This window comes from Cornus florida, unplaced genomic scaffold (genome assembly GCF_030987335.1).
Source record: "Cornus florida cultivar Cherokee Brave unplaced genomic scaffold, ASM3098733v1 CherokeeBrave_3.0.0_Hap2_Chr10, whole genome shotgun sequence".
In the NCBI taxonomy this organism is placed as follows: domain Eukaryota; kingdom Viridiplantae; phylum Streptophyta; class Magnoliopsida; order Cornales; family Cornaceae; genus Cornus; species Cornus florida.
Genome location: NW_026775580.1, coordinates 88,159,433 through 88,181,712, shown reverse-complemented (window position 1 = coordinate 88,181,712; position 22,280 = coordinate 88,159,433). Strand labels below are relative to the sequence as shown.

The 22,280-nt window shown below is 37.8% G+C and overlaps 2 protein-coding genes across 2 annotated transcripts; both read left to right on the top strand.

Annotated features, from left to right (window-relative positions):
• Positions 1 to 466: 466 nt before the first annotated feature.
• Positions 467 to 7,110, top strand: LOC132279836 (pyrophosphate-energized vacuolar membrane proton pump). The gene is made up of 8 exons (XM_059781884.1): positions 467 to 839; positions 3,055 to 3,629; positions 3,715 to 4,094; positions 4,541 to 4,627; positions 4,717 to 5,047; positions 5,568 to 5,978; positions 6,428 to 6,487; positions 6,588 to 7,110. Exons 1-8 carry the CDS (start codon positions 593 to 595, stop codon positions 6,792 to 6,794), a joined length of 2,298 nt encoding a protein of 765 aa, XP_059637867.1. The 5' UTR covers positions 467 to 592; the 3' UTR covers positions 6,795 to 7,110.
• Positions 7,111 to 17,021: 9,911 nt separating this feature from the next.
• Positions 17,022 to 20,047, top strand: LOC132278086 (uncharacterized). Its single transcript, XM_059779911.1, has 4 exons — positions 17,022 to 17,302; positions 17,953 to 18,219; positions 18,328 to 18,548; positions 19,527 to 20,047. The coding sequence occupies exons 1-4, from the start codon at positions 17,022 to 17,024 to the stop codon at positions 20,045 to 20,047; spliced, it is 1,290 nt and encodes a 429-aa protein (XP_059635894.1).
• Positions 20,048 to 22,280: the final 2,233 nt, after the last annotated feature.

Here is a 22,280-nt window from a genome sequence, read left to right as displayed (position 1 = left end):
ACTTTATAATTAGTCTATTTGGTTTTTAAAATTTAAGTCCCATGCAAAGTGAAATCTCATCCTATTTTTCCCCCAATGCTATTATTAGGTGCCACCTCCTAAATATTTGGTATATCCAATAATCAAATTTAACTGCTCATTTATTTTGGAAATGACTTAAAAGGAGTTTAACTTATTATTTTCTATGTTTAACACCTAGAGAAAATACATTCCTTTATTATATTATCCCAACCTGTCATTACTATTTTTTTTTTTTTAAAAATATTATAAAACTGACCTGTCATTACCATTAATTCCACCATTTGTTGACATTTTCTGTTACAGTGCCTTGGAAATCAACGAATTTACCTTGGTAGTAGTAATTCTGCCTTTTCTATTTTTAATAATACTGTAAAAAAAAAAATATCACACGCTCTGTTGTCCGTCAAAAATCAATGCTCTCTCTCTGTATATAAATAGATATTTCTCAGATATCACCATAAAAGAGCGTGAGGACTCAAAAACACACATACGATTCACTCCATTCGTTTGTTTTGATTTTCCGGTGAGACTCCGTCGGACTCCGCTTTGCGCCACCAAAAACGACTCTGCCATGGGGGCGGCGATATTACCAGATCTCGGCACGGAGATCGTGATTCCGGTTTGCGCCGTCATTGGAATTGCGTTCTCTCTGGTCCAGTGGCTAATCGTCTCGCGCGTGAAGCTCTCGCCGGAAAAGCAGCCACCGGAGGGAAACGGAAAAAACGGCTTCACTGAATCGTTGATTGAGGAGGAGGAAGGTATCAACGACCACGCCGTCGTTCAGAAATGCGCCGAAATTCAGAACGCTATCTCCGAAGGTGAAACTTTTAGCTTAGATCTTGTTGTTTTCGGAGGCTTTTGATTGTTTTTTTGGTAGATCTGGTTCTGAATTTCGTCACTTTGCATTTCGTCGGTAATGCTCTGGTTTTGATTTTGTTTCTGACGAATTATTGAACTTTATGTTGCGTTAGTCCGTATACTGTATACAGTATCATACGTATTATGTGGTTATATGTTTCTGACGAGTTATTGAACTTTATGCTTGTAAATGTATATAATAGCTTGCTTTTGAAACTTGTATATGGCATAGAGTTTTTTGTTTTGTTTTGTTTGCTCTTTACTTGAATTCTGTTTGTATGAACACGAATGTCTTCTTTTATTTTTTGTTTTTAATTTTTGATGGTTAAATTGTAGTTTAAGCTGGACAATCTAGACCGTGTTGAAGCTATTTAGTTAATAATTATCTTTATTGTTAATGGAATGTAGGACATGTCGGCACGGGTTGTTTTATTATATGTTATAATCAGCATTTATATTATTGTTGCTAACTTTCTTTGTTTACTTTAGGAAATTCATTTGAGATCTAATTTCTGCTGTTATTTTAACTTATTTTTTTTATTCTTGTTGGTAATTTTAATATTTAGTTTTTATTGGCACGTGTATGGTGATGACACAGGCTTGTGTCTTTGAACTTACCTCTTTGTCATAATTGGATAATTTAGTGTGATTTTATGCAATTTGAGATTTTTTTTTTTTTATTAGCCTGCTTAACCACCATCCAGTGGGGCTGCCATCCTTAAACAACAGTAGTTTCAAACGATTTTTTTTGGTTCTCATTAACGGTACTGATAGGCTACCAGTGAAATTCAATTGCCCTGTTGCGATCAATATATAAATAATTATATGTGTGTGTATATAAATTGGCGTTACCACATAAAATAAAAGTCATAAGAACATGCAGCACGTAGTGGGTTTTTCGGGTCCAAAAAAAGAAAAGAAAAAAGAAATGGTGGGATTTCACGAAACCTGGGGACTGTCTACTCCCATAGATAACAAGACTCTCCATAATTGTTGTTTTTTCCTTTTCAAAATCCATCCTTTTTTTTTTTCTTTTTCTTTTTCTTTTTCTTTTTCTTTGTGTTTGTTCTTAACCTCAAACTTCTTTTACCCTTAATGTTCAATCTTGAATATTAATTTGTGGGCAGTCAAAATGTTGTCAACATTAGATACTCCATTATGCTCCTATCTTAAAAAAGGAGGGTAGTACAATCAAAATCATGCACCAGACAATGTTACATCCCATTGTTATGCTTAACATGATGGTATGAAAGTCAATGCAAGAATTAAGATTACAAGCTACCATGGACTATGATTAGAACAGAAGTGACTAGTTTGTCCAGCACATAGTTTTCTCATCATATCTAGTAAAGCTTTTAGACAAATTATTTAGCTGTTCACTTTTTTTTTTTTTTTTTGGTCCAAAAATTGGAAAAGTCTAATTCAGAAGGCAAGAAAAGCTTAGACTTACCAACGGGCCGGTCACCTAGCGGTACCAAGCCCCTACTTCTCAAAGAGAGGTCGGGGTTCAAGCCACAGTGGAGGCATGGGTGTGTGAGTACCAAGGAAAAAAAGAAGAAGCTTAGACTCAAATTTCCATCTTCAGTAGGATGAGCTTTTTAGTTATTATTAATTTTTTCTGAGAACCAAAATGTTCTCTTTTCCAAATAAAATTTGAAAGCACATTTAACTCGATTTTAGGTGATTTAGTACACCTTAACTCGATTTTAGGTGGTGCCTCCTAATTATTCTAAAAAAGCCATAAGCAGTCTAGTCAGTAGTGTCAATCCTGTCACTTAAGCCTTATTTTTACTTGTTTATTACAAACTTTCTTATAGGATACAAATCTGTGAAACCAGGAGCCTTTCTTAACCACAAGAACAGTATATGTTGTTGATTATTAATGGTCATACTGTGTGTGTGATTTGTGTTTCTTTGGATGCCAAATGAATACCATGGAATTTGATTCCTATTAGTGTGAATGCTGTAAAACTAATTTGTTTGTGAGCTACTGACCATTTTTCTTTACACACTTGTTTAAGTTTGGATTTTGTTACACTCATTGAAATCGTGATTTGGTCTTATTTATGAATTTTTCATTTTCTTATTTGTGCTAATCCTCTGTTTTTAATTTATGTCTCCAATTGACTTGGAGAGGTTTGGGGTTTTCTAGTAACAGATATGTGTATGTTACAGGAGCAACCTCCTTCCTTTTTACTGAATATCAGTATGTTGGTGTTTTCATGGTTGCTTTTGCCATTTTGATCTTCCTTTTCCTTGGCTCTGTGGAGGGTTTTAGCACAAAGAGCCAGGCTTGTACTTATGACAGTAGCAAAATGTGTAAGCCTGCACTTGCCACTGCTCTCTTCAGCACCATAGCCTTCTTGCTTGGTGGTATCACTTCAGTGGTTTCTGGCTTTCTTGGAATGAAGATTGCTACCTATGCAAATGCCAGAACCACCTTGGAGGCCAGAAAGGGTGTTGGAAAGGCTTTTATCATCGCCTTTAGATCTGGTGCAGTAATGGGTTTCCTCCTTGCTGCAAATGGTCTTTTGGTGCTTTACATTGCCATCAACCTCTTCAAGCTGTACTATGGTAATGACTGGGAAGGCCTTTTCGAGGCTATAACTGGTTATGGCCTTGGTGGATCCTCCATGGCCCTCTTCGGTAGAGTGGGTGGTGGTATCTATACAAAAGCTGCTGATGTTGGTGCTGATCTTGTGGGCAAGGTTGAGAGGAACATCCCAGAGGATGATCCCAGAAATCCAGCGGTAAACTATAATTGTTTTTGGAGATTTAGGGTTATTCAAGTTGTTTGCTTCTTGGGCTTTATAATTCTGTTTCCATTTTTTCCAGGTGATAGCTGACAATGTTGGTGACAATGTTGGGGACATTGCTGGTATGGGGTCTGATCTTTTCGGCTCATATGCGGAATCATCCTGTGCTGCCCTCGTTGTAGCTTCCATCTCTTCTTTTGGCATCAATCACGATTTTACTGCAATGTGTTATCCTCTCCTCATCAGTTCCATGGGCATTCTTGTTTGTTTGCTCACTACCTTATTTGCTACCGATTTCTTCGAGATCAAGGCTGTAAAGGAAATTGAGCCAGCATTGAAGAAGCAACTCATTATTTCCACTGTGCTTATGACTGTTGGTATTGCAGTTGTTAGTTGGGTCGCGCTTCCATCTTCCTTCACTATCTTCAATTTTGGATTCCAGAAAGAAGTTAAGAACTGGTAAGCCCTATTCATTACTGCTTCTTTTGGGATTTAAATTTTATGCTCGGTGTTGTCAGAAAACAGTTATTATATAAGTAGTTACATTCTGGATTGTTTTGTTTGCATTAAATCTGCAGGTGTTCATGAGATGTTTTTTATAGCACTTGGAAACATTTATCTTTCTTTAGAACATATGGATCAGATAAAAAAATAAAAAAAGAAAAAAGAAAAAGGAAAAAGGAAAAAAGAATGAGTTTGTCCCAAAACTATGCTGAAATTTTATTAATTGTTGTATATAGAATTCCTTGTACCAATGCTATCTAGAACACTATTAAACTGAAAAGGGAATTGTTCAGAGAAGATCCATTTTCATATCGCATTTTCTGTACACAATGGAAATATTTTATTTACACAGGACATTGAAATGGCCCCTCCAAGTATCTGACATTAATTGGGGAGTGCAGGCAACTGTTCTTATGCGTTGCTGTTGGTTTGTGGGCTGGCCTTATTATTGGATTTGTGACCGAGTACTACACCAGCAATGCATACAGGTACCTGGTTTTGGCAGAATATATGGTTCTCATTGATATACTTTTCTTAATTGATTGCTAGTTATAATTCTAACTTCTCAATATAACAGCCCTGTGCAAGATGTTGCTGATTCATGCCGCACTGGAGCTGCTACAAATGTCATTTTTGGCCTTGCATTGGGATATAAATCCGTTATCATTCCTATTTTTGCTATTGCCATTAGCATTTTTGTTAGCTTTAGTTTTGCTGCAATGTATGGTATTGCAGTAGCCGCCTTGGGTATGCTGAGCACTATTGCTACTGGATTGGCTATTGATGCATATGGTCCCATTAGTGACAATGCTGGAGGCATTGCTGAGATGGCTGGCATGAGTCACAGAATCCGAGAGAGAACTGATGCTCTTGATGCTGCCGGAAACACCACGGCTGCTATTGGAAAGGTATATAATTACTTTTCAGTCAAGTTGGAACTTGGAACCACTTTCTTTTCTACAATAGTTTTACCGTAACCTTGTGTCTTGGCCTTTTAGGCTGTGTGCCATAAGGTTAATGTTTTGTAACCATTAATACTTTCTGAGAGACATGAAGCTCTTTTCAGTAAAGCCTTAGTATAAATGTTGGGTTGTCTTTTTGAAGCTTAGTAAATATTACTGCTACTTTTTTCTTTTTGTTGGTATTGAAAGATACTTTGCTCTAATAAGATTGCCTAATAAAACTGTGTGCCTTGGATCAAGTAAAGAACTCATTGAAGAAGAAAACGCATTCGGGTAATAATATATATATATAAATCTATTTTCCCTTTATTCGTGCAATAATATATATGGTAATGGTCATATATATATTTATATAGTTCTTAAATGTAGTTCTTTTTGTAACTCTTTTGTTCTTTTTGGTCAAGTATATATGTTGTCATGGTTAACATGGACACCCCTAATAAATTTTTTCTGCTCTTGTTGTTAGGGCTTTGCAATTGGGTCGGCAGCTCTTGTGTCACTGGCCCTCTTCGGTGCTTTTGTTAGCAGGGCAGAAATTTCGAAGGTGGATGTATTGACACCTAAAGTATTTATTGGTTTGCTTGTGGGTGCAATGCTTCCTTATTGGTTCTCTGCCATGACAATGAAGAGTGTGGGGAGTGCCGCTCTTAAGATGGTTGAGGAAGTGCGAAGGCAATTCAACACCATTCCTGGCCTCATGGAAGGCACTACCAAGCCTGACTATGCCACCTGTGTCAAGATCTCCACAGATGCGTCCATCAAAGAGATGATCCCACCTGGTGCCCTTGTCATGCTTACACCCCTCATTGTTGGCATCTTCTTTGGTGTGGAAACACTATCTGGTGTCCTTGCCGGATCCCTCGTCTCTGGTGTCCAGGTAATGCTGAAGCGGTTGCTTGATAAATTTCCAATTAGGACCTACGAGTTCTACAGCCTCTAACCAAATATTTTGTTGAGTTTGATTTGCGTATTTACTATTTACTAGAGGAAAAGTCAATTTTCCTTATTTGGTTACCATGGAAAACAGTGGGGAAAATAAATTAAGGGAAAGTACAGAGAATTTTTTAATTTAAAATGTCAATCCCCTTTTTCCTTTCCCTGAATTTTATACTTTGTTGAAGCATGAGTAATAATATGAGAGAGAATAGTTTTTTCCTTTTCCCTTCTCTCACTAAATCCGTAGACCAAAAAATGGCCTTAATGTCATTGACAAACTGTTGGTTCCCTGGTTTGATTTTAATTAGTTAATGAAATAATTGTTGCTGTGATCTAATACTATTGGAGAACTCACTCTGATCATACGTCGCTCTTGTCTATATTTTGCAGATTGCAATCTCTGCGTCCAACACTGGTGGTGCCTGGGATAATGCCAAGAAATATATTGAGGTAAAGTAGTAAACCTGATTCCTACAACTATTCTTGTGATCTTATCAGATATCTTAAATTCTAATAGGGGCTTAATTTTGAATTGATTGTGGGATGACAGGCTGGTGCTTCAGACCATGCAAGGACCCTTGGTCCAAAAGGATCTGACCCACACAAGGCAGCTGTGATCGGTGACACCATTGGAGATCCACTCAAGGACACTTCTGGACCATCGCTGAACATCCTTATCAAGCTAATGGCAGTTGAATCACTTGTGTTTGCACCATTTTTCGCCACACACGGTGGCCTGCTCTTCAAGATCTTTTAGATTGCAGAAAATGCCGCGCCAATTCCCCCACCCCGTGCCAACATGTGTCGCCTGACCATTTCTTTCCCCAATTTCCTCTCTCTCCTCTCTTCCACATTTTCTTTTCTAACTTTATCTCAATTATAAATACATGGTCAAAGGATGAGTTAGGTAGAGATATTTTGTTTCATGTGGTGGATGATGATGATGATGATGAAGAAGAAGATGATGATGATGATGAAGAAGAAGATGATGATGATGATGATTATGATGTTGTGAAGAGTTGGAACAGCTTTATAATTCTTTCCTCCAAGTAACACAACTGCTTGTGATCTAACTATGTTTACTACTTCCATTGTCTGGATATGTTTCGATTTGCATGTATGTTCCTTTTTTTCTATTATTTTTGCGCTGATACAAGGAGGTGGGTGCCATTGACCCACCTGGAAAACACTGGTGGTCTACCAGTGTTGATCTACGGCTTATGGAAGTGATGATAGTTGGTATGGTAAGTCAGATCTGTGAGGAAGACCTGTTCATAAAGTTCGGTCGACGTTAATCAGCCATGACGGAGATATGTACTAGAGATTAAAATGAACAAGAGTTTGCATAGAGGCTCATAAGAACATTTTTGTAGTGACACCAACTGAATTGGCGCATCAGCCGTACGGTGGAAATCTGGGTTGTAAAGAAGGTTATACTGTAGTCTGTCTGCTTCTCTTTCTTATGGTAGTTTATCGTTTTGGATGGAAAGGAACACGTAATCCCTTCTACTAGAGAAGCGAAATAAAATTAGAAATGGAAGGAAGGCTTGGATGGTAGTGATGGCGGTCATATACGTGTCTTTCTTTGTTTTGGTAGCCAAGTACAATGCATTTATTGGTGAGCGGAAAAACACGGTTGAGGCGGCCTATATGTAGTTGCGTGTTGAAAAGTAGGATAGTCATGGATCGGATGGATCGGATTAAGCATTCATCTTAATTCAATCCATTTTTAACGAATTAAAAAAAAATTTAATCCGCCATTTATTTACTATTTTACGGATCAGATCGAATTTGTATAATAATGAGTCGGGTTAAATCGACGGAATGAATTTTATCTAAATTATTTATTATTATTTTTATTTTTATAAGTAATATTATTTATTATTTATTTATCTTTTAACCCTAACCCAATACATAAAGTTTTAATTTATTAATATTAATTCATATATTTAAATAATTATTAAGTAATACATCCTTAGAGTACATTAACTTATCATTAAATAATTAAATTAACTAAGATATTTTTTTAATATATATATATATATATATATATATATATATATATATATATAAATTTTACGGATCAAATTGGATTTTTAACAGTTCAATCTGAGTTATGGATTTGATTTTTTTGAATCCGCCACTAATTCGTGGATGTAGCAATCCGATCCGATTTGCACAAACCGAATCGGATTCGTGGATTTACAAATTATTTGCCCACCCCTATTGAAAAGACGTACACGATATTAGCAATCTTCCTTTTGTTTGTCAAATTACATGATATGATCTTGTTAAATATATCAAGTTTGTAACTCGAAACATGACCAGTCGGTTTGTAACAGCTTTTTTAAGGTTCGTTACTATTACATATTTTTATGAATTGGCTAATTTATATTGATATTCGTCCGAATCCGTTACACCACGACCAGCAACCGATATTACGACTGCAAATCATGTTTTGTATATATATTATATTTTATTACAATAAACACATTTTTCGAAAATAAAATTTAAAATTTGAAAGTTATAAAATTACTTACATCAATATATATTTTTTTGTCATTGATCACAAGAAAGCTAAGTGTAAATTGACAGTGTACATATTGATAAAATTTAATTTATCCTAATTAGTTAACCAGCTTTTCTTTTTTATATTTTAAGAAATTTAGAATGACAAAACTAGCTACGTGACTAAACGTTAATAAATGACAAAACTAGATATGTGACTAACAGGAAAGGAAACTAAACTAAATTGACTAGGCTTTTCGTCTCTATTACTTGAAGTTTCTTTCCCCCGCTAAACCCCCCATTAATTGGCTAATTAAAAAATTTGCAAACTAGTGGTGTTTGAAATAAAAAATAAAAAATATTTCCCAACGCAAGCATACTAATAAAGAAATTCGTAAAGCGGTAGCAAAGGGAAAGATTTTGATTTTGATTTTGATTTTGATTTTGATTTTCTTGAAAGAAAATCCATTAATGTAGCATTTCCATACGTTCAGAATAGTATATTAATGGCTATAAAAAAATAAGGGAAGAGCAATATGTGTGCGTTGCAGTGTAATTACATTTTGTTAAAGAAACAGTTTGGTTATTCAAATGGTCACAAGACACTAGAAGACGAATCTCTCTTACCGGAGTCAGGATTGCAAAATAGGGAAATTAAAGATGAGAAAATTTGAAAATGACCATAATAAAAGTTGTAAAATATTAGAAAATTGCCTTGTAAAAGTGAGATATGGTAAGGGTATACTGTGTTTAATATAGTCTTACTGTATTTTTACCGAAGATCAAATCCAAGAGGACATAGAAACCTAATTTACCAAGTTTAGATCTCAATTTAAAATCAAGTATAAAAGCATGTTGGTTATACCCCATCAAAGTACCTATTGGAATTCATTTTTCGGATAAAAATTAAAATAAAAAATAAAAAATTATCCAATTGAATCTTGAACATCTATTCAACAATTTTTTTTTTTTTGTTTAATTGATTTTGAAATAAAACTGTTCATGTTATAAGGAATATGGGTTTATGCCCTAATTTGAATAAAAAAAAATTGGATGTTTTTTCACTTTCTAGTAGTTGTAAACTTTTTGAATTGTGGTTTCTAATTAACATAATTTATACTCTTGCTTAAGGAAGAAAAATCAAAGATAAACACACGAATAGTTCAAAGAAAAAGGATAGAAGCAGCATATAGCCCATATAAACACATGAACAGTTGTGCTAATAGGAGGAGGAAGAGTAATACTTCAATTCTAGGCTTATATGAACAGTAGACCCAATTTTTATTTTTTATTGGACTTGGGCAATAGCCCAGGTTAGCCCATTAATAATTCCTCCCTTGCTCTCTTACAAGAAGCAGAAGGTTTCCAAAACAGCAAGATGCCTAGAGTTCTTTGTCTGGACTTGGGGTATGTATCCGGTAAGACAAAAGAGAGTACCGGCGTGTTGTAAACTGGTGTATTCTGACGGTCAAGTTAATACTTAATCATTGAATATTTAAGAAAATATTAAATATTCAATTAATGTGGTACCTTTTGAGTTGCTCGACTTTTCCTTTATAGGAAAATTAATAATAGTCGTGTCCACCTAGGAAATTGATTCACATTACTCCTTCACCGTTCAAATTTAAAAAAATATTAAATATTCAATTAATGTCATACCTTTTGAATTGCCCGATTTTTTCTTTATAGGAGAATTAATGATAGTTGTGCCCACCTAGAAAATTGATTCACATTACTCCTTCACCGTTCAAATTCTTGGACTTTTGTATCAGCTAGACTTTCACATAGACTAATATTTTGTATCAAGAATAATGTTTGTTTTTTTGTTTATTTTATTTTATTTTATTTATTATTATTTTTTTTTTCATGCACCGCGAATCTCTTAATTAGCTTCTATATGGTTGAAGGGAGTTTTTTTGGGGGAAGAAACGGCAAGTAATAGAGATGAAAAGTCTAGCCAAATTAATTTAGTTTCTTTTAATCACATAGCTAATTTTGTCATTCTTGTTAAGATAAAAAAGAGCAAGTTTTTTAAAATATGAAAAGAAAAAACCAATCAACTAATTGCCGGAAGATTAAATTCTAAGACTACAGTTAAAAGATGAGTGTACTACTACTCTCAAAATATATATATATATATATATAATCGGTTCTGGTTGTAGGAGGTTGAGTGGTCTAAGGAGAGAAAAGAATAGGGGAATATTTGATTAGGCAAAATATGTCATTTTACAAAATAATTTTTTATTGTTAAAATAAGGGGGTAAAATTGTCAAATCATTCCAAAAGTAACTACATTCATCAGATAGGCTTGTGGCTCTAGTTTTGGAGTTGTTACCTTGATGATGGCCTAACCTTTGGGTTATTCTAATTTGTTGCGTTTCTCCCTTGGTGATTTCGTTGTAGAGTTTTAGACTTTATTTTCTCCACAGATCTGAAGTCTGTTCTTCATTTTATTACTTTGCTTCATGATTTGTACACAAATTTGGAGCATGTTCTTTATTTTATTGCTTTGCTTCATGATTTGTATGCCCTTTCTGACTTGACTTTTTGCCTATGTACTGTCGTTGGCTTGGCCTTTGTGCTTTTGAAATGATATATGATATCGTTTTCATGCTATAAAAAAATAAAATAAAATAAAAATGGCAAATGTTTTATTTTTCTTTTTTCCTAATTGCAATCCTGGCATGTCATGGACTAACTAATTCATAATTAAATATTTAGTTTTTTTTTTTACTAACGAGTCAATGACCTAACGATATCAGACTCTTATTTCCCAAAGAGAGGTCAATGGTTTAAGTCTCTATGAAGGCATGTGCGTGTGAGTACCAACTATGAAAAAAAAAATTATCTCTTTTTGTTTTTTTTTTCCTAATTATATATTAAATCCAACTACCTCAATTAATCGATAGTGTAAGAAACCAATTAAATCTTAGGGTAAAGCACAGAGACAACCCCTGAGGTTTACCAAAAGGACACCCAGATGAAAGTTTGTCTATTTTTGGACAACCATACCCCTTGTGAAATTTGCCATCCAAACAAAGCCTTAAAACATGTGAAAAGTCCATTTTATCCTTCACTATTTTATTAATTTTAATTATAAAATATCAAAATACTTAAATGGCCAAATTACCCTTTTCATCTCCCTATATATATAGAGATATATATACACACACAACCACACAACAGTCACCAACACTCCCAAGCCAGACCCGAAAGCTTCGACCATGGCACCTATTCCACACCTTTCAACCACCGCCCGTCGAGTGGCTCACCATCTTCGACGGCAAATCTTCTCTATCATTTATTCTAATTTAATCTCAAATCTCCACTGCACAGATTCTAATTTAATTATGGCCAAAATACTTAAATGGCCAAAATACTTAAATGGCCAAATTACCCTTTTCATCTCCCTATATATATAAATATATATATACACACACAACCACACAACAGTCACCACCACTCCCAAGCCAGACCCGAAAACTTCGGCCATGGCACCACCTCCACACCTTCCAACCACCGCCCGTCGAGCGGCTCACCATCTTCAACGGCAAATCTTCTCTATCATTTATTCTAATTTAATCTCAAATCTCCACTATACAGTTTCGAAGTTCCCCAAATATTAAAAGGTAAATCTTCTTAAACCAGAACAAACCATAATCTATAATGAGCACAAATCAGATTAATACAATCAAAATCAAAAAAGAATCACTATATACAGAATATAAATAAAAAGAAGAACAACAGAGAGAGAGAGAGAAAAAAAAAAAAAAAAAAACCTAACCTTGGAATAAGAACCAACCCCATATACTTTGCCCAATTCATAGTCATGGATGGTAAAATTCTCCAGTGGTGCCCTGAATGCAAAGCTCCTAGATCTCTGTAGTTTCTCAACATTGGATGAATCATTCTGAATCCTAAGCTTTGAATCAAAATCCTTCTCCATGTTAAATGCTTCTCTTCCTTCACCCCCCAACCACTGCCAACATTTCTCCCTCTATAATTCCCTAAAATTTGTAAATATATATATATAGGTTTATATATATATCACACTCTCTCTCTATTAAAATAAACACTAATTACAAGCCTTCATCCTTCGAATTCTTTTCCCTTGCTCGTCACCGTTGATAAATTGATGATGATGATGATGCGGCAATGGGGCTGATTTATGGTGGTGATCATGAAATATGTGCCCGCGTGTCTATACAGACTATATATATATATATATATATATACACACACACACACAGCGTAAAGATAGAAAAAAGTTGGATTTATCATATGGGTTTTACCCAATAACCCATTTAAACTTATTTGATTCAAGGGAATTTAAGTAATTTTATTTGTCAATTTTTATATCAAAGGGTAATAAAGTCAATTCACCATTGTCAGGGTGTCTTTGTCCATTTTATCAAACTTGAGGGGGTGTGATTGTCCAAAAATATGACAACTTTCATCTACCTATTCTTATGCCAAACCTCAAGGGTGTTGATGTACTTTACCCAATAATGAATGCCCAGCCACTAACTTCTACAGGCACACCCAGACTTGCAGGACCTCCTTGTAATTTCAGAAAGTTAAAAAAATATCATCCTTACTTATTTACTTGTTAATAACAATACAATCTCAATTTATTGCAAATTATCCCTTTAGTTGAGGGAGAACTAACTACGGTTAAGAAACGATGTAAAATTATATAAATACATAAAATTGTAGCCTAGCCAGGAATTATTGTGCAAAAAAAAAAAAAACATTTGTACACTTTTGCGGATTCATTACATTTAATTGTAGAATCTATATTTTATTAGACGAAGACAATGGAATAATTTCTCTCTCCAAATGATAATACAAGAGCATTGACAGATAAATGTCAAAATAGCCAAATAAGGAAGCAAAAGTGGCCTTTACGATACATTGGAAAATTAAAAAAAAAAAACCCTTTGTTAACACAGAAAGGGCCTGTTTAGTAACAGGAATTAATTCCTGATTTCTACTATCAATTCCTAAAATAAGAATCAAAAGTGAAAATCATGTTTAGTTACATTTTCGCTTTAAGGAAGTACTTTCTAATTTTGTGAAGAGAAGAGAAAGTGAGAAATCTTCACTTTCTCTATTTTCTGTACTGTAGCAAGGAATTACTTCCTTTTACTGTAGCTCTCAGATTTATTCGCCCTTTCTCTCTCCCTACGAATTTCCTTTTACTTCTTTGACTCCATTTTTGCTCTGTTGCTTTTTTATTAATTCACTCTCTGTGGAGGGAAAAACTCCCCACCAATCATAACACACCACATGGCAGCAAAAGAGCAGCTTGTTACTAAACTAAAAACACCCGGAAGCCCAACAACAGAAGCCATATGCATATGCCATTTCAACCTAATTAAATAAAGGAAGCTTCACTTGATATAAACGCCAAATGGATAACCCAATCTCGATAAACCCATAAGTCCATAACGCTTGCAATAAAAGTATGCACACGATCAGTAGGCATAAATACCCAAGTCTGGGAATAAAGCCAGAAAACGGCTCCATGTAAATTCTCTGAAAAAAGCTTATAAATAGAGTCCGAATGAGAATGAAAGAGCATCGAATTCCCATCATGGTTATTCTCTTCAAAAATTGTTGATTGTCTCATCAATATTTTGTGCATTTCCTCTTGATTTGTTTCTCTAAGTGTTTGGGTGTGAGAAATTGCACCCACACTTTGGCGCCATCTGTGGGAACTCAATATAAAAAATCCGTTTTTTATTACTTGTATGCAACTTTGATCCAGAATGGCAACGGGATCAGACGCCGCACAACCACAACAACTAGAAACCATGCAGTAAATATGTGAAGAGATGCAAGCACAACTTAACGTCCTTCGACAAGCCAATGAAGCCAGTACTGAGCAGATCAACGCACTAAGATAGGCTCAAGAAGCCAATGCAGTGCAAATCAACACTCTGCGCGAGGAAAACGAAAGACTTCGGGGAGACGCTAGGCGGAATGATCCACCAATCGAACCACCGCCCGAACGGTAGAGCGAAAATCCTCCTCTGGAGCCAAGTCCTGATAACCCTCTTCTCCAGCAGAGGGTTCCACGACAACAGCTCAACGGAGCATTGAACGATACCAACGATACAACAAGTTAATCCCGCATCTTGGGAAACTCTACTATGGGAGGACCTCGAGCCACCAAGGTCCATCCATCGGATGATGCTGATTCAGGTAGGAAGGAAGCATAGGTCCCAGCAATTGATCAACCATCTTCAGGGAATGACTTTATCGCTAGGCTCCGAAAGGAAATGGACGAATGAATCAAAGGACTGAAGGCCCAAATGCCCGAAGACATGGCGAGGGAATTCAGTGCATCAATAGTGAAGACTCCTTTTACCGATGAGATAGAACGGGTTGCGAGACCTAAGAAATTTATAATGCCAAAGTTCATCAAATTTAATGGAATTGGAGACCCTCTCCAGCACTTAAACCATTACACTCAGGAAATGACTCTAGAGGCACACAACGACCCGTTCATGTGAAAAATATTCCCATCTAGTCTAACGGGGGTAGCCCTAGAGTGGTTCAAAAATCGCCCATGCAAGTCAATCTCAAACTTTGAATCATTGTGCGTAGCGTTTCTTGCCCAGTACTGCGGAAACAAGAAACAAAAAAAAAAAAAACCATTGACAGTCTCTTCATGATTCGGCAGATGAAAGGAGAGGGCCTGCAAGCCTTCCTCACTCAATTCAACATGGAATCCTCTGGTATTCCAGATTGAAATCAGGATATAGCTATAGAAGCATTCAAGATAGCCATGGTGCAAGGCTCGCGTTTCCACTCCTCTCTGGTGAAGAAAACTCTGACTAACATGTCAGAGTTGAACTTACGAGCACAAAACTACATCAGACTCGAAAAAAATGAAGTAACCAGGCAGCAAAGGGCGACTCTGGTCACTGTGGAAAGTCGGCTAAAAGAACGACCGAGCGCATCAAGGGTCTATTGGGAGCCCCCGAGCGTCGAAGGAAAAACACCCGAAAAGAAATCTCGAACGGCCGAAAAAATTACACCATTCAAAGTAACGTTGGCCAGACTGTATCAAGAGACTAAGGCTAGAAACATCTTTCAGATCCCACCACCGATCAAACAACCAATGGAGCAAAGAGACCAAAGTAAGCACTGTGCGTTTTATAGTGATTTTGGTCACTTAACCAATGGTTATAGGAGCCTGAGAAGGTAAGTGGAGGCACTAATAGCCAAAAGCGAATTGGCAGACTACCTAGTTAACTCGCAACAACAAAGGTAATCTGAGCGAACCCAGACAACCCTGAAGACTGTGGCGGAAAACCATCATGTCCAAGAAATCAATACGATTCATGGCCGTCTGAAGGAGGACGAGCAGCCAAAGAATTCTTACAGGATTCAACTCAAGCAAGCCCATAAGTTACGAAGGATTAGCGAAATCAATGTTGTTGGTTGCAGACCTACTCCGACACAGGTTTCCTTTCATGAGGGAGACCTCAGAAGGGTACAACACCCACATGAAAACCCATTAGTAATCAGCTTGCTAGTGGCCAATTGCTTGGTCAGACGAGTACTGATCGATCCCGGCAGTAGTGCCAACATTATAACAAAGTGGACTTTCGACCAGCTAAAACTGACCACAGATCAAATTTGCCCCACCAACAACCCCTTGGTAGGATTCGACGGCAAAAGAGTGGAGCCCATAAGTGTAATCACATTATCAGTCACTGCGGCTAAAAGATCCCTGAAAGAGAACTTTGTGGTTGTGGATATTTATCCAACCTACAATTTGTTAATGGGTCGAGGGTGGATCCACCGCATGGAAGGAGTCCCATCAACTCTACATCAAGTTATGAGGTGCCTTGGCCCAAACGGTAAAGAAGTCATCGATATTTGGGGGGATCAAACAACGACAAAGGAATGCTACCACACAACGATTTGTCCAACTGATAAGGGCAAGCAATCGCTGAAATAGCAATTACCGGGCTCTTCCTCCCCCAAGGAGAGGGAGGAGCCAGAAGAGGAACACCCGAACGAAGAATCCCTAGAGGCCATACAGATAGTCGCAGGGGATGAGTACAAGTTAACTTCGCTCCAATCACCCAATAAAAAGGAGGAGCTGACAGAGGTTGTAAGGCAGAATGCCGATATCTTCGCTTAGAATCACTAGGACATACCGGGAATTGACCCACGGACAGCCTGTCATAGCCTAAACATGGACCTGAGCCATCACCCAATGAAACAAAAGCAGAGAAGATTCGCCCCCGAAAGGAACAAAATCATTGCCGAATAGGTCAACCGACTTTTAGAAGCAGGGTTTATCAGAGAAGTCCAGTACCCTCAATGGTTGTCAAATGTAGTGGTTGTCCAGAAAAAGAATGGCAAATGGAGAGTATGCATCGACTTCACTAACCTGAACAAAGCCTGCCCGAAGGATAGCTTTTCGCTTCCCAAAATTGATCAGATGGTAGACGCTATGACTGGGTATGAGAAACTAACTTTCCTTGATGCTTATTCAGGCTACAACCAGATCTCGATAACCGCTTCGGAAGAAAAGAAGACTTCTTTCATTACCAAACGTGGGACCTACTGTTATAGAGTCATACCTTTCGGACTGAAAAACGCAGGGGCTACTTATCAACGGTTAATCAACAAAATGTTCGAAAAGCAGATTGGCCGAACAGTTGAAGCTTACATAGACGATATGGTTGTAAAAAACAAAGACAAGAAAAATCATCGGCAACACCTGCAGGATGTGTTTGATACTCTCAGAAGAAATAAAATGATATTAAATTCATCGAAGTGTTCGTTCGGGGTATCCTCAGGCCAGTTCCTCGGTCACCTGGTGACAAGGGCGAATCCAGGAATTGTTAATTGGGGTTTTAATATTAAACAAGAGGGAATTGGGGATTGAAAGATTAAAGAGTATGAAAATTTTAGATGAAATAGGGTTAGACTTTAGAAGGAGAGAAGAAGTGAGCTCTCTAATTTCTGCAAGATTAAGAATTTAGGAGTTCTCTGTGCTTCGGCTTACTGATTGTTTAGGGCTTATTTGGCTTAAATCTATTTAGTTGGGCCTTTGTTTTAAAATTGTGACTTAGATATTGGGCTTATTTGGATGGGTTAAAATTGGGGAGGCTAATACTACTACTAATTTTTTCTTCTTTAAAACATTGGGCTAAATATACCTATACTAAATTTTTTTTTTTTTTTTGGGGGGGGGGGGGGGGGGGGGGGGGGGGGGCTCAAGCCCCCCCTTAGATCCGCCACTGCCTGGTGAACAAGAGGGGAATTGAGGCAAGTCCCACCCAGTTGGCAAAATTGCTACAAAGCAAAGAGTCTCGAACCATAAAAGAAGTCCAAATTCTCACTGGAAGAGTAGCGGCTCTCAGCCGTTTTATATCCAGGTTGTCAGACAAATGCAAGTCATTCTTTGATGCAATCAAAGTAAGAAAAGGAGAAATTTGGAGGGCAGAGCAACGAGAAGCTCTCGCAAAACTCAAAGAGTACATAACAAATCCCCCAATTTTATCTGCCCCGGAGCCCGAAGAACCATTGTACCTTTATCTAGCAATATCTCAATCAGCGACCAGTTCGGCTCTAGCAAGAGAAGTGGGAAAAAAGCAACACCCGGTCTTCTACTCTAGCAAGGCCATGACTGACGTAGAAAACAGGTACTCAATGGCAGAAAAAATCATCCTCGCCCTAGTCCACGCTAAAAGAAAGCTTCGGCATTACTTCGAGGCTCATTAGATAATAGTTCCCACAACGCATCCAATCAGAGCAATCTTCAGTAAACTATATCTATCAGGTCAAATTACCAAATGGGCAATTGAGTTGAGCTCCTTTGACATTCAGTACGAATCACACACCGCGAAGAAGGGACAGGTGATTGTTGATTTTCTCTTGGATACTGATCTAGGAGAAGAGCAACAAGTCACAGAAAACCCTTGCTGGGAGTTATACGTCGATGGTTCCTCCAGCCAGAACGGAGCCGAGGCAGGTTTGGAAATAAGAACTCCCTAGAGGACCAAACTCCAACAGTCGATCCGATTAGAATTCCCGACCACGAACAATGAAGCAGAATACGAGGCACTATTGGCGGGGCTCAGACTGGCCAAGAAACTCCAAGTAAAACATCTTAGAGTTTATAGTGACTCACAACTCATCACCAGATAGGTGACATGAGAGTATATCCCTAAAGAAAGAAGAATGTGTGTGTACTGAGAAGAGGTTGAAAAACTAGCGAAGTACTTCGACACAGTTGAGTTTCAGCAAATCCTGAGGGAAGATAACCCGATGGCCAATCGCCTAGCCTGCGTAGCATCCATAGCAGACGAATCACTAACCCGAGTCATCCCCATTGATGTCCTAAATACACCAAGTATCGCAAAAAGAATGCAGGTATTAGTCATCCCATGGGAACCAAGTTGGATAGATCCTATACTAGCTTACCTTGAAAGAAGGGAACTCCAAATTCCAAGGAAGCATCCCGACAATTAAGAATAAAGGCTGCCAAATACTCAATTGTAGGAAGACAGCTCTTTAGGTGATTGCATTCTGGACCCTACCTCAAATGCCTAACCCCTATGGAGTCTAGGGAAGTGTTAAAACAACTGCACGAAGGGGAATGTGGGAATCACTCCGAAGGCAGATCTTTAGCTCACAAAGCTCTGACTCAAGGCTACTTCTGGCCCTACATGGCAAGAGAAGCAGAAGAATATTCCCGAAGATGCTACAAGTGCCAAAGATATGCCTCTCTTGTCCATCAGCCCCTAGAAAAAATGCACACCATGAGCAGCCCATGGCCATTCACCCAATGGGGAATGGACGTAGTAGGACCTCTACCTACAGCTGTGTCACAAAAAAGGTACATCCTATTGGCTACTGATTATTTCACCAAATGGGTAGAGGCAGAAGCATACGCCAGTGTAACTAATGTCCAAGTGAAAAAGTTCATTTGGAACAATCTAATATGTAGATTCGGAATCCCAAGATCCATCATTATGGACATTGGACCAAATTTGGATAATCGACACACTCAGCGTTTCTTCGACAAATACGGAGTCAATAAAAAAAAAATCGGCTGTATATCACCCACAAGGTAATAGGCAAGCAGAAATAACTAACACAACAATCTTTGCCGGCATCAAAAAGAAGCTCGAGGATAAGAAGGAAAAATGGTTAGACGAATTGCCAAATGTCCTATGGGCATACAGAACTACTCCGAGACGCCTCATCGGCGAGACTCCTTTCATTTTAGCTTACGGAACCGAAGCCGTAATTCCCACCGAAATGGTAGCACCTACCATCCGAAGCTTAACCTGGGAGCAAAGGTCAAATAATCAACTCTTGGAGCGCAATCTAAATCTCTTGGAAGAGAAAAGAGAAGCGGCTGACATTCGACTAGCAGCCTATCAACAGAGGATAACAAATAACTACAACAAAAGAGCCAGAGGAAGAAGTTTTAATCCAGGAGACCTGGTGCTCCTGAAATCATAAAAGTATGTTGGCAAATTGGGACCTAACTGGGAAAGCTCATACCGAATCTCATACGTGATTGGAAAAGGAGCTTACAGACTCCAACACCTGGATGGCACCAAAATAGCCAAACCAAGGAATGCAATGAATTTGAAAAGGTACTTTCAATAAAGTAATTGTACATTGCTTTCTAGTACTTTACTTTTGAACAAATAATGTTGTCATTTGTCTTTTTTGAAAGTCTCACATCGGATAAAAACAAAACTTCTAATCGTTATTTAAAATAAAATAACACAAAATAAAAACAATGGAGTGGACCCCTAATAGTAGGCAACCCACAATGGGACTCACTATCAAGGGTCTCCATTTCATACTTTTTAATCTTATTATAGAAAGATAAAACTTCTTCACTCACAGGAAATGATGTCCCACATCGCTTAAAAGATAAACTTCTAAGCTTTCCTTATAAGGTTACTCACTTACTTACTTATCAGTGTGTGGGACCCATTGACAATGGGAACCCATTTACGACATCGAAATGCCCCACTGTCAGAGGTCTCTACACACTCCCCACATCTTTTTCAAACGAAAAGATGTTTTCCTATTCTTAGAACTCAAGATCCCACATTGACAAAAAAGGAAAAGATTCCTTTATTATTAAAGCATGACCCATTGGGTATAAAACCAGCGGGTGAGGCCTTGAATTATGAGACCCATGGATAGTCCCAGCCCATTATCAGAGGGTCCATAATTCAAAGCCTTCCCCACTTTCTTTTGGGATAAATAATTTCCTTTAAAATCAGTATCCCACTCTGAATAGGAAAAAAATATTTTCTCCATTGATAAAACAAAATCATTCGGTTTCAATATCAACGGGTTAACTCCCTTAAAAATGGAGACCTGTTACGACCCATTGTTAACGGATAGACCCATACACACACACACACACACACACACACACACATAGGCGAAGGCCCCAAGAGCTAAACGCCCGATTAGGCTTGATAAAAAAATTGATCAAGTCCAAAAAATCGAACAATCACAAGAACCGATCGCAAAAATAGGCGAAGGCCCCAAGAGCCAAACGCTGGATTAGGCTTGGTAAAAAAACTGATTAAGTCCAAAAAGTCGAACGGTCACAAGAACCGATCGCAAAAATAAGTGAAGGCCCCAAGAGCCGAACACCAGATCAGATTTGGTCAAAAAATTGATCAAGTCCAAAAAGTCGAACGGTCATAAGAACCAATCGCAAAAATAGGCGAAGGCCCCAAGAGTCGAACGCCCGATCAGATTTGGTCAAAAAATTGATCAAGTCCAAAAAACTGAACGGTTATAAGAACCGATCGCAAAAATAGGCGAAGGCCCCAAGTGCCGAACACCCGATCAGATTTGGTTAAAAAATTGATCAAGTCCAAAATAATCGAACGGTCACAAGAACCGATCGCAAAAATAGGCGAAGGTCCCAAGAGGCGAACACCCAATCAGGCTTGGTCAGAAAATTGATCAAGTCCAAAAAATCGAACAGTCACAAGAACCGATTACAAAAATAGGCAAAGGCCCCAAGAGCCGAACGCCCAATCAGATTTGATCATAAAAATGGTCAAGCCCAAAAAAGTCGAACGGCCACAAAAACCAGTCACATAAATAAACAAATGCATCAAAATCAAATCATAAGAAGGAGCTCAAGCAAAAATGATCTCGAAAGTTGCAAGAGAAACTTTCATATCCTTAAAAAAGAGGGGGAGGGGGGGGGGGAAGTTTTTACAAACGAGGTAGGACATACCTTACACCTCAAAAAAAAAAAAAAAAAAAAAAAAAAAAAAAAAAAAAAAAAAAAAAAAAAAGGCGCCACCCAACTCTACCCTAACTAGAGTAGAGGAAGCGGCATCAAACGACAGAGTAGGTAACCCTTGAGAGCCCAAAGGATATTGGAGAGGAGGCAAAACCTTGGTAACCACCTCGCCCTTTAGTAGAGCAGTGAACTCGTTCTCTCTAGGGCTAGCTGAGGGATCAGTATATTCACTAGCAACCAAGAGCCCCTGCTCAGCATTATGCTCATCAGCATTACCATAATTTCTCTCTTCAGAGGGAAGCTACGAACAAAGCCAAGCCTAAAGCCTTTAGCGTAGCGAAGGTTCGCAATCTGAGAAAAGCGGTTGAATATCTCCAAACCCCCATCCTTACAGGTTTGAATAAGAGAATTCGCTTTTCCGAGCTGTAAGTCAAGCTCAGCCGCCTTGTTTTCGAGATCCTT

Coding starts and splice junctions, on each gene's coding strand:
- LOC132279836 (XM_059781884.1), top strand. CDS start 593: ATGGGGGCGGCGATATTACCAGATCTCGGCACGGAGATCGTGATTCCG. Junction 4,095..4,540: donor CAGAAAGAAGTTAAGAACTG/GTAAGCCCTATT, acceptor TGGGGAGTGCAG/GCAACTGTTCTTATGCGTTG. Junction 5,048..5,567: donor CCACGGCTGCTATTGGAAAG/GTATATAATTAC, acceptor TCTTGTTGTTAG/GGCTTTGCAATTGGGTCGGC.
- LOC132278086 (XM_059779911.1), top strand. CDS start 17,022: ATGACTGGGTATGAGAAACTAACTTTCCTTGATGCTTATTCAGGCTAC. Junction 17,303..17,952: donor CGGCAACACCTGCAGGATGT/GTTTGATACTCT, acceptor TTTTATATCCAG/GTTGTCAGACAAATGCAAGT. Junction 18,220..18,327: donor ATGACTGACGTAGAAAACAG/GTACTCAATGGC, acceptor GCATCCAATCAG/AGCAATCTTCAGTAAACTAT.